The sequence below is a fragment of the Nothobranchius furzeri genome, chromosome 3 (assembly GCF_043380555.1).
Source record: "Nothobranchius furzeri strain GRZ-AD chromosome 3, NfurGRZ-RIMD1, whole genome shotgun sequence".
Classification (NCBI taxonomy): Eukaryota; Metazoa; Chordata; class Actinopteri; order Cyprinodontiformes; family Nothobranchiidae; genus Nothobranchius; species Nothobranchius furzeri.
In genome coordinates, this window is record NC_091743.1 from 82,889,361 (window position 1) to 82,901,758 (window position 12,398).

At 44.5% G+C, this 12,398-nt stretch overlaps 1 protein-coding gene across 1 annotated transcript in view; it reads right to left on the minus strand.

Annotated features, from left to right (window-relative positions):
• The window catches only part of LOC107384629 (prolactin receptor), a 48,810-nt gene that overhangs the window by 17,407 nt on the left and 19,005 nt on the right, over positions 1-12,398 (minus strand). Inside the window, exon 5 of the mRNA XM_070549805.1 lies at positions 3,370-3,511. Within this exon, the coding sequence (XP_070405906.1) occupies positions 3,370-3,511 (142 nt within the window). The remainder of the gene's footprint in view (positions 1-3,369; positions 3,512-12,398) is intronic.

A 12,398-nucleotide genomic window follows, 5' to 3' on the forward strand; every position in this document is an offset into this window, starting at 1 on the left:
ATAATATTTAGCAGTGTTATTTTAATTATTATTATTGACCCCAGTGAGTCGTGGTGGGTGGCTGCTCGTACTGTGCCAGGTTTCCTCTTGTTAAAAGGGAGTTTTCCTCTCCGCTGTCGCTACATGCTTGCTTGGTATGAGGATTGCTGTAAAGACTGACACTAGTCAGCGACTCGATGCAATCACCTGGGTTCCTTATTGTTGGATAATATATGATCTGGGACACGGCGTAGGTCATGTATCCGTTGTTTATCTGTCCAGTACAGAAAGTAAGACAGAGTGTACTGGATCATGTCACCAAATGGGGAGGGCCAAGCTATGGATAAAAACTAATGCATGAAAAGATTCTGGGCCCTTTGACAGAGGAAGGGAGGACTTCAGGTGGTCACGTTGTCTTGTTCGTACCATTTTCTATGCTTTTTCTTTATGAAGCAACCAGCCTACTAAATAATGGTCATTTTTGGATGTGTTTCAGGAGCGCCATCGGTCTTCCTACCCTGGAAGTAAAGAACGCAGGTCTGCTAGCTGGAGAAGATCCAGACATGAAAGGAGCTTTCTACAGGCCTTAACAATAAATAACCTTACATAGGAAACTTTTAAGTGATTGGCATAAATCTGGTTTTTAATATTGGTTAATGTGCGTAGCTATTCTTTTACTTTTAATTTAGTTTTACTGTGGTTTTATTACATGACTTTGTTGTAATAGGGAGCCTAAGTCACACCCACCTACTTCTGGACCACGGGTCCCGGAAGAACGAAAACATGAATGCAAGTCAACGGGGCTAAAAACGCTATTTTCTAATTCCGCTTGTTTTGTGCCACGGATTTCACATATGATGTCCGTGAATTTTAAAGACACAGTTTGATACCAAGAACGTGCTTATTTTCGAACGCGGGAACGATATTTTAGGTTTTGTGCGAAAATAAGTCCAGGACTACAAATGTGCTTCACGAAAGTGACGTCATCGAACCAGACACGGACGAAACTGAGGGAAAACGGCTGTAAGTTAAGCAAACTTCCCACAGGAGGAAAGAACCACCATAAATCTGGTCATGTGGTAAGTAGCAGCTACGCTAGGGGGAGGAGATTATGTGGTGACGTCACATATGCGACGTGCCTATTTCTGGTGTGTAGTCATGCTAATTGCGAACTTTTACAAGCTGATAAATCTCAAAGTACGTGACTGGCGTGGTCGAAACACCCATCATGACTTTTCATTTAAATTGCAGTACAACATATGTGCGATCCAGGGCGTAAGGCAAAGCGGATTAGAAAAGTTTTTAGCCTCGCTGACTTGCGTTCATTATTTCGTTCTTCCGGGGACCCGTGATGCGGAAAGTGACTTAAGCTCCCTATTGTTTTATTCAACCTGTCATTTCATTCATGGTTTTAATGTTTCTTTGTTATTTCTCCACTTTTTAACTTCTAAATATGTTTATTTGTCAGTGTGTTTTTCATGTGGTTGCACGAGCAACAGTTAAAGTGCTCTATAAAAAAGCTGACCTTGACCTTTAATTAACTGAACTCAGTTTGAATGTTTACTTTGTGATGTGCCTTGAGACGACTTCTGTCGTGATTTAGCGCTACATAATTAAACCGAATTGAATTGGATTATAATGAGTGTGATAATTAAGAAAGGGTCAGATTAAGCGATAAATGACCCACACTTGTAAAGCGCTTTTCAGAGTCAGAGGACTCCAAAGCTCTTTACACCACAGTGTATCATTTACCCAAGCACACACTGATGGCCATCAGACTGCTGAACACATCGCAGACACCTCACCCTCACTACTGAAACTCCAACATTACACGCTCCATACTGTACATTAATGCCACTGTTTTGCACATACCAACATCTGTATATTTTATATCTCTTATTTTATTGTTTACTTTATTCATTTGTATATTTAGATTAGCCATTTTTATATTTTACATGTTTTTACATTACTGTATTTTTGCACAACTCTGTTGCTGTGAAGCTCGCACACAAGAATTTCACTCGCATGTACTGTACCAGTGTACCTGCACATGTGACGTGACAATAAAAGTGATTTGATTTGATTTGATTTGATTTGATGGTGATGAGCTACAAAGTAGCCACAGCTGCCCTGGGCTCACCCCCAGCAGGCAGGGAGGGTTAAGTGTCTTGCCCAAGGACACTACAGTAAAATTCTCCACCGGTGGCCACATTAAATTAGATTAATCTTCGTTCTGCTTTACTGCTTCTAAAGTGATGTTTTTCAACAGGATGAGTAAAATAAAGTACATGAATACATTAAAATGTTTTTTGAATGAAGTTTTCTATATTTAGACAGGAGATTTAAACTCTGGTTGGAGGAACTTTGTTTCTGCAGCAGGTTGAGACCAAACCTGCCTCCAGATCTCCAAAGGTCACAAAGCAGCAGATTGTCTTAAAGCGCAGAGCTGATTACAGTCAGACACTGAGACAAACTAAATCCTCACTGACTCAACCAGCTAAGTCTCCCTGATGCATGGATGCTTTTGCAGCATCAGCTGATGCTTTACTGGTGTTAAATGTCACCCAGAACATTTCAGAGCCCGTAAAGGACAGGTGGTTAAAATAGTTTTAGCAATCTTCAAAACAGCACAGCTTTTTGCTATTGGTCAGTCAGTAAATCTGAGTTTTTGCACCTCAACAGATCAAATCACCTAATTTATCCACATCAACAAACTATTGAGTATGCGTAGCCATAGTTGCTGCCTAGTAAATTAAATCCTTTCCTGTTAAATTTAATGCGTGATGCATGCTACAGATTCATTACATGATCTCATCCTTAAAAGAGTTGAGTTAGACAATATTTATGCTACAAATGTGAGTACTTATTAGTGTAAAATCACCAAGTCAGAACTTTCCCTCCATCAGATTTTTAAACAGATAATCCCAGATTTACATTTGTTGACTCTTCAGCATCAGGATGACAACAATAGACGGGCTTTAAGTGCTGAAGCCATCGAGGTCAAAGATACAATCCAATTTGTCCTGATTACTGCCGATGCTTCCTGTTTGGCACTGGAGGGCACGTGGCCGCCTAGCAGCCGTCTGAGTCCACGTGAGATCAGGTTCAGAAATGCAGAGCTGCTCTCGCATATCGATGTCCTAAAAGCTTCACGCTGCAGCAGAAATCAAAGGGGATTTGAACAACAGCGCTCACATGACCCGGAAAGTCCGGAGTGATGCTGATGGGAGGCTTGTTTCAGAATGTAGACTCAGCCCAGCATCAAAACTGTGTGTGTGTGTGTGTGTGTGTGTGTGTGTGTGTGTGTGTGTGTGTGTGTGTGTGTGTGTGTGTGTGTGTGTGTGTGTGTGTGTGTGTGTGTGTGTGTGTGTGTGTGTGTGTGTTACTGACTCTTTGGAGTATATGAGAGTGTAGGTGACGTCCTCTCCATCCGTCAGATTGACCAGCGGATGCCACCAGCAGGTGAAGTCCTCCATGTTGGGCGAGCGGCAGTAGTAAATCTGAGGCCTCGTGTTCACGTCAAACGCCAGCTCTGATCAGATAAAATAAATAAGAAATAAAGACTTCCATGAAAATTCACAAAAATATTAATTATCAGATTTCGAGCAGAAACAGAAAAAATGGTTTCTTTTTCTGATGTCGGAGTAAAATGTTTGATTATTTTTGCTGCCATGCTGTTAGATTTAGAGTGGTTTAAACTTGATGACTCAAACAAACCTAATAGAAGAGTTCTGGTTCAGATCAGAATTTTTTTTTCTCTGAAGCGGTGAGTTAAGCTTCCTGCTGCTCTGTGATCAGTTTCCTGCATCTCTGATCATCAGAAACCAGTTCAGAGGCTGCTGTTGAGCTGAAGCCAGGTCAGAACTTTGACCCGATTCATTTCAACTGAATAAGGTTTCTTATGAAAAGAGATTTGTCATGAAAGCAGATAAAAGCACACAACAAATAAAATAAAAACAACAAATAAAATGGAAGCATTGCTATTAAAGGTTTCTCTGCATTATTTTGGCTTTGTTTTATAATCATTTTCCCAATCATTTATTGTTACAGTAAACATAGATATATAGTAAATATTTCAAGTTGTTAATTTTTAGGGATGAGCGAGTACACCATCTGTATCTGTACTCGGAGTGGGCGTGGCATAACCCGGAAGTGGGTGTAGTTTAACCGTAAGTGGGCGTGGTTTACATCAATACGTTATTTTAAGTCTGATCAGAAGTTGCTATGTGTATTGTTTATTTGAAAACTTTACAGAGCAGCCTCAGAGTTCAGATTAAATGTTTTTGATCACAATAGTACAGGAACTATTACAGAACAAGTTTTTCAATAAAATTAGAACATTAATTATGAGAGAGAGAGAGAGAGAGAGAGAGAGAGAGAGAGAGAGAGAGAGAAAGAGAGAGAGAAGAAAAGATATTTTCTATAGCGCCTCTCAAGATAAAAATCACGGGGCGCTTCACAAAAACAAAACATGTAAAATAGCAAAAGATTTTAGAAAATGATTAAAATACATTTTAAATGATCAGAAAATAGACAATTGTGATTAAAAAATTTAAAGAAAGAGAGAGAGTGAATAGGAAAGAGGGAGTGTATCCTGAGGAAGAGGAGAGAGAGAGAGGAAAAAAAAAACCCGACCGGAGCGGAGGCAGTGACTGACGCAGCAAGAGCCGTTTTCAGCTCTGTCTTGTCAAATGCACCACGTACGTTACGAAAAAGTAACTTTAAATAACTTTAAAGTAACTTTAAAAGAAGCAAACTGAAGAAAACATAGGGAGTACTGAAGAAATGTGAACAGTGAAGCAAGCACAGAGAGATCCGTTACTGTGTGTGTGTGTGTGCGTGGATGGACCGGACGCAGACTGAGCTGTGAGCTCCCGTCTGCAGAGTTTTGTGTGTAGGGAGGGGCGGGCGCTCTGTTTGACAGGCCATTCAGAGAGCGTGAAGACAGTCAGTTACCCAATGAGGATTTTCCTTCAGCACGATTATAGATATTTACGAGTTTTACTCGTGTCATGCTCGTACTCGTCAAAAATGCTTTATCCGTACCGGATACTCCGGCTCATCCCTATTAATTTTCATTTAATTTTAGAATATCAGGTTGTTGGAGTCACGCACGCACACACACACACACACACACACACACACACACACACACACACACACACACATGCAATGCATACACACACACACACACACACACACACACACACACACACACACACACACACACACACACACACACACACACACACATGCAATGCATACACACATGCATACACACACACACGCACGCATACACAAACAAACATACAAACCTCCACACACTCATGCATACACACACACACACACACACATTCACACAAACACATGCATATATACACGCACACACACATACACACACACACACACACACACACACACACACACACACACATACACACCTACACACACACATACATACACGCATGCACGCATACACACACACATGCACACATACAATCACACACACAGCATGCATACACAAACACGAATGCATGCACACACACATGCACATATACACAAACACAACACGCATACACACACACACGCACACACACACACACACAAACACATTTCACACGCACACACACACACACGCACAAAAACACACACACAAACACATTTCACACGCACACACACACACACACACACACACACACACATGCGCTAAACACTTACTTTCTGCACCATGATACAAATAAAATCTTTAAAAATCAGATAATGTGATTTCCTGTATTTTTTACTCTCCCTCTCTCACAGTTGAAGTGTACCTAAATGTTACAGACCTCTTTCAACTTTTTAGTTCGTGCCCCACTTTAAGAGTTCATCTGAGATTTAGTAAATCTGTTTTCATTGATTTAATGACGCCAGAAAAAAGCTAACTGTCAATCACAATAATTCCGTAGTAAATCAGAGTTTTTAAACAGTTGCAGGATTATTTCTCTGCAGGAAACACATTCTCTTGTAGTGGGGTTGGATACAATATCAAAATGTATTAATCGTCTTATTCCTTCTATCCTCAGTAGGGCCACAGGAAGCTGGTGTCTATCTTCAGCAGTCACCAGGTGAGAGGCGGGGTACAACACTTGTACAGGTCTTCTGTTCATCGCAGTCACACACTCACTCACGTTTAGAGACAAATTCTACAGTAACCTGACATCTAAACATGTAGTGTGAGAAAGGTGATGTGGAGAGAAATGAGCAGCGTAGTTAAGCGTAAGTAAACAGTTGTTAAAGGTGCAGTACACAGTTTTGTTGTCTTTAAGGAATGAGGATGAGGAGCAGCTCAGACACACTGGGTATCCCAGCTGCAGCTTCCTCCATGGTTCCTGCATCAATTGTTTTTTGTTTCGGTGGACGGCAGCTTCTTCCCAGAGGATTACGGCTAGAAATGTCTGTAGATTCAATGAAAAAATCGATTTGAATACATGTTTTATAAGGTTTGTGTTATAAAAGCCAGAGATGCTGGTGTCCTGGTCTGAACTCAACAGTAGGAGAGCAGTTATTCATCAGAGCGCGTACGGAGCAGCGGTGGGCTGACAGCAAGGAAACAAAAGGCCTTCTGTTGGCTGTAAGGAGCTCAGGGAACTGCACTGCAGGACTTTATTAAAAAACAACTAGTTCTCAGAAATAAAGCAGGCCACAAGGCATGCTGGGGCGTCTGGACGGCTCTATACCTTACTGGGCGGAACAAGCTGGTTCCTGATGCCGTCGCGTAATCTACATTGTTTGTAACAGAGATGAAATTCTATTCTGAAAGTCTGAGTTTAACTTTTATATAAAAAACTTTGAGATGGGAATATTGGCTCTTTGTTTGCACACAATGACGATAATCTGTTAAAACCCACAAAAGTGGCTCAACGGGGTGGATAAGTAAAAGGACAAATGACTTAACGAGCCTCATAGACAAAACTTTTTCAATGAAAGAAATGTTAATCTATTTAAAGAGACAATTTGTAGGTTTTACCGTACAGTTTTGGAAAAATCCATCGAAATGCTGAAAATTTATTAAATGATACCCAGTAGTTGAAAAATATTGGTGGCTTTGAATAGAATAGAATAGAATAGAATAGAATAGAATACTTTATTTGTCAATTTCTTCGAATGTGCTTGCCATACAAAGGAATTGAAATTACGTTTCACACTGTCCCATGCGTAGGCATTAGCATAAAGTGCAGATGCCCAACAATAACTAAAACAAAAAACATCCCTAACAATAAGATCATATTAAACAGGCAAATATCGCTAATAATATACAAAACATATAGCAGCAGGTGTGTGCAATTGCAATGCAGAGGTAGTTGTTTACAATCAGAAATGTTTACCCCGTTCTTGGTTCAACCACTATTTCCTTTTTGTATAATGTGCATGTATATGTGTGTGTGTGTGTGTGTGTGTGTGTGTGTGGGGGGGGGGGGGGGGGGGGGGGGGGGGGGGTTCCAGTCTGTCATCCTATACTCCTGTCACCCTGGTGATTCTGCTGGCTGGGATCTGTGAGGGAAGATAGTTCAGCAGTCTCACAGCCTGGTAGACGAAGCTGTTGGTGAGCCTGGTAGTGCGGGAACGGAGACTTCTGTATCTCTTTCCAGAGGGCAGGAGGCTGAACAGACAGTGCGCAGGGTGGGTGGCGTCGTTGACAATTGTGATGGCTTTGCGGGTGAGGCGAGTGGTGTAAATGTCTTGCAGGGAGGGGAGTGGTGCACCAACTATCCTCTCAGCTGTTCTCACAATGCGCTGTAGAGCTTTCCTGTTATAGTCAGAGCAGCTACAGCCCCACACAGTGATACAGCTGGAGAGGATGCTTTCAATAGTTCCTCTTTTGAATGTGATCAGGATGGGTGGTGGAGCACTTGCCCGCTTGAGTTTGCGCAGGAAGTAGAGGTGCTGTTGTGCTTTCTTGGCCAGTGAAGCTGTGTTGGTGGTCCAGGAGAGGTCCTCCCTGATGTGCACCCCCAGGAACTTCGTGCTGCTCACTCTCTCCACCGCAGCGCCGTCGATGGTCAATGGGGGGTAGTTGATGTGGCCTCTCTGGAAGTTGACAATGATCTCCTTGGTCTTACTAACATTTGGCTGGAGGTTGTTGTCTCTGCACCAAGTGGTCAGGAGCTCAACCTCTTTCCTATAGTGGGTCTGATCGCCCTTGGTGATGAGCCCCACCAGCGTTGTGTCATCCGCAAACTTCACAAGGTGGTTGGAGCTGTAGGTTGGTGCGCAGTCATGTGTCAGCAGGGTAAAGAGCAGAGGACTCAGCACACAGCCTTGTGGAGCCCCCGTGCTCAGGGTGATGCTGTTTGAGACCTTGTTGCCCACACGCACCACTTGTGGCCTCTGGCTGAGGAAATCCAGCAGCCAGTTGCAAAGGGAGGTGCTGAGGCCCAGTCTGTCCAGTTTACAGATGAGTTGTTGTGGTATTATTGTGTTGAATGCTGAGCTAAAGTCTATGAACAGCATTCTCACATATGTCTTTCTTGTCCAGATGAGTTAGGGCTGGGTGGAGGGCAGAGCAGATTGCATCCTCTGTAGATAGTTTTGCTCTGTATGCGAACTGGTATGGGTCCAGAGTGGGGGGTAGGGTGGATTTGATGTGTGACATGACTAGTCGTTCAAAGCACTTCATAATAATGGGTGTCAGTGCCACGGGGCGGTAGTCATTGAAACAAGCTGGGGATGGTTTCTTTGGTACAGGTATGATGGTGGCAGTCTTGAAACATGATGGGACAATGGCTTGCCTCAGGGAGGTGTTAAAGATGTCTGTGAAGACATTCTTCAGCTCCTCTGCGCAGTCTTTCAGCACACTACCAGGGATGTTGTCCGGACCTGCTGCTTTCTGGGCGTTGATGGTGATGAGTGTCCTCTTCACGCTGGCAACAGACAGGCACAGAGGCTGGTCGTGTGGAGGTGGTGGTGTTTTCTGTGGGCGTGTGTTGTTCTTTGTAACACGTAACCATAGAAATCGGGTCTAAAATACATGGGAGCGGGTCCAAGTCTCTGGGCGACGCCATATTAGACACTGTGTTTCCTTCTACAGGAGCCTGTGAGGCCAAAATGCATTTACTGATTTGTAAGAAAAGGTTACAAAACTTTAACCATTTATAAACATTGTTGTTTTACACATTTACCTCTTCACGCGTTGTCAGTGATGAAGGTTGAACGATCTGATGAAGGGATTTTTGACCCTAATGGCCATCCATATATACTGCCCCTATCACCTGGCACCGCCACTTTAAATGTATAACACTTTATGTCTTTGATCAATTTAAAAGATAATTAAATATAAACAATTAACAAGCAAAATCCACACTAAGTGAATCAGTCTCATTGAGTTTTTTATTTTTATTTTGTCAGATAAATACCTAAGCCAGGTGGTTACCGTGGTAACCTTAAAGAGATACTTAGCAACTTTTTCATATTTTTAAATCATTTCCTTGAGCCACTGTGTGCTAAAATGATGCTTTACAGGGTTAATCACTCAGACCCCCACTGCCCTCTGTGGCCAGAATACCGCATTTTTACCTTCAGAGTGCCGGTCCCGTTCTGTTGGAGCTGACAAAGCTGGTGCTGCGGTCTGCTTCCAGCACATTTCCTGCATGTTTTAGATCATGAACACAGCTGATTTGTTTAATTTAGTGATGAATGACTCCTGTAGACACTAATGAAGGCTGGGGAGACATTTCAGATGTTAGATGAAGATGTTAAAAAGACGATCGCACAACGAGGAGATAAGCTTTGCTTTTGGTTCTACTAAATGGACACTAGGGGGTGCCAAAAGCAAGCCAAAACGGCCTAGTGTCCCTTTATAAGACCATCGTTACCATGGATTCCCTGATGACTCAGACGCAACAGCTTTAACATTTAATAGTCTGTAGATCTTAGTTCTCTTTTCCTGACACTTTTCTCTCAGACTATAATAAAGTAGGTGATGAGGTTTCAGGCAGCCGCTGCTTTAGCCCGCATCGATGTCTTTTTTTTTTCTTTTAGAAATGTTTTCAGAAGTAAAACCGGTAGTCTCTGTTGGATCTTTACACTGTGATGTTTGTTGGTTTCTTTCTTTCTTTCTTTTTGAACGCTTCTGTTAGAACTTGTGTTGAAACTCAAGAGAAAAGTAGTGAATTCCTGTGACGGTGCTGCGGTTTCATTAGTGGAAATCCTGCTGGGATTCAGAAAACAAACCAACAGCAGCTGCAGGCGTATGGCCACTGGCACACAGACACAAAAACTGCAGGATCTCCTCCTTGAGGAGATCCATGCTGGCACCTATGTTCAAACTGCTTTCTAACCTTTCAGCTGCTGATGTACTAAAAGCCACGGGCTGATGTAAGAGTCATTTCGGCCAGCCTACTGTCAATCTGTGCTTCTCAGCTTCAGAACCCAAATGTCTGATCCAATCAGAACCATCTGTATGTTCCCTCAGGGGGAAACACCTCACTGGATATTAAATAAATAAATCATTAAATGAATGAATAAATATCAGTCCATCTAGTGCCCTCTGAAATCCAGTTGATTCTCTCTGAAAACAGCCCAGTAGAACCAGCTGAACCAGTGAGGAGGAAGTGGTTTTAAAGGCATCTGATTTTAGTTCAAGTGAAGAAGGTCACAGCCTCCTCACCACTTCACACATTCAGGCTTAAACAATGGAAGAAGAAAAAACATATAAATGCAGGAAATAAAGCAGAAAGGATGATGGTTGGGATGTTTCTATGGCAACAAATACCTAAATACCTCCACAGCAGCTTCATAACAGAACAGTTTGGTTTAACATTTACGGAGCTGTGAGTGTTGTTCACGTTAAATTATATTTAGTGAAGCTCATTGAGATAAAAGTGGAAAAGGAGGGTGAGGATGTGTGAGGAGGTCTGAGGGGGACAAAGAGTAATGAGAGTCATCCTCCCTGCAGAGGGATCGACCAGCGTTCATGTGAGCAGAATTAAATGTGAAACCTCAACGCTCCATCTGCAAAGCTTAAATTCGCTGCAGTGCGGGAGGTAATCACTGTTTCTGCTGGCTTCTCAGCAGGGCATGCTGGGTAATTTCATCTTCTCTCAAAGCAACAGTCATACCTGGTCTTATAACAGAAGTTTATGTAAAACGTTCTCCTGAAACATTTTCAGACTTGGGTCAGTGTCACGCTTGCTGGTGAGTGAAGCGGAGGTGAGGATCCAAACGCGGGTGAAAAGGCAGGCAGGCAGGCAGGCAGGCAGGAACAGTTTACAAATGTTTTAATATAAAAACACGCTGGACAACGGAAACAATGAACCAAACAAAAGACACAGAACTGAGAGTGTTAAAATACATGAGGGCTGGGAGCTTGGGTGACTGGAAAATGAGAGGCAGGTGGGAGCAATTAACAGAGGCACATGACTAAACAGAATGGGGAGAAAGGTGTGACAGTACCACCCCCCACCCCCAAAGGGCGGATTCCAGATGCCCACAGGAACACAGAGCAGGGCGGGAGGGGGGGACCAGGAAGGAGGGCCGAGGGGAACCGAGGGACCGGTGGAGAAGAGGCAGGGACCAGTAGAGTCCGGGGGCCTGCATCTGGGGCATAGGAGGAGACAGCGACGGGCTCTGGGAGGCTCGCGCCTGGTGAGGGCAGGACCGGCGGGGACCGGAGGCAGAGACGCTGGAGGAGACGACGTCGACCCCTGGAGTGGAGGAGACGTCGACTTCTGGTCTGGAGGCGCCGACTTCTGGTCTGGAGGGGGCGTCGACTTCTGGTCTGGAGGCGCCGACTTCTGGTCTAGAGGCGCCGACTTCTGGTCTGGAGGCGCCGACTTCTGGTCTGGAGGGGGTGTCGACTTCTGGTCTGGAGGGGGCGTCGACTTCTGGTCTGGAGGCGCCGACTTCTGGTCTGGAGGCGCCGACTTCTGGTCTGGAGGGGGTGTCGACTTCTGGTCTGGAGGGGGCGTCGACTTCTGGTCTAGAGGCGCCGACTTCTGGCCCGGAGGCGCCGACTTCTGGTCCGTCGACTTCTGGACCGTCAACTTCTGGGCTGGGGTCAGAGCTGCTGTAGACGGGACCTCTTCCTTGGCTGGTGCCGCCGGACTGGGCTCTGACATCTGGACAGGCCGGCCTGGGGGCAGAGCCTCCTGGACCGGCTGGCCTGGGGGCGGAGCCTCCTGGACCATCGCTGGAGCTGACTGGACTGGTGGCGCGGGACCGGGTGGAGCCGGTAACTGGGAAAGCAGGGAAGGTAGATTGTCCATCTGAAACTCCTGGAGACTGAGGATCTGACCGAGTCGGACCAGCTGAGCTTGGAGGGCCGGCTGCCCCCACACCCTGAGCCCCCAGGCCCCCACCCAGACCTGCCCAGGGGCAACGCAGCTGCCAGGCAGCGACCCATGGCCACCACCAAGACCCCCAAGGGGCCCCACTCCCAACCG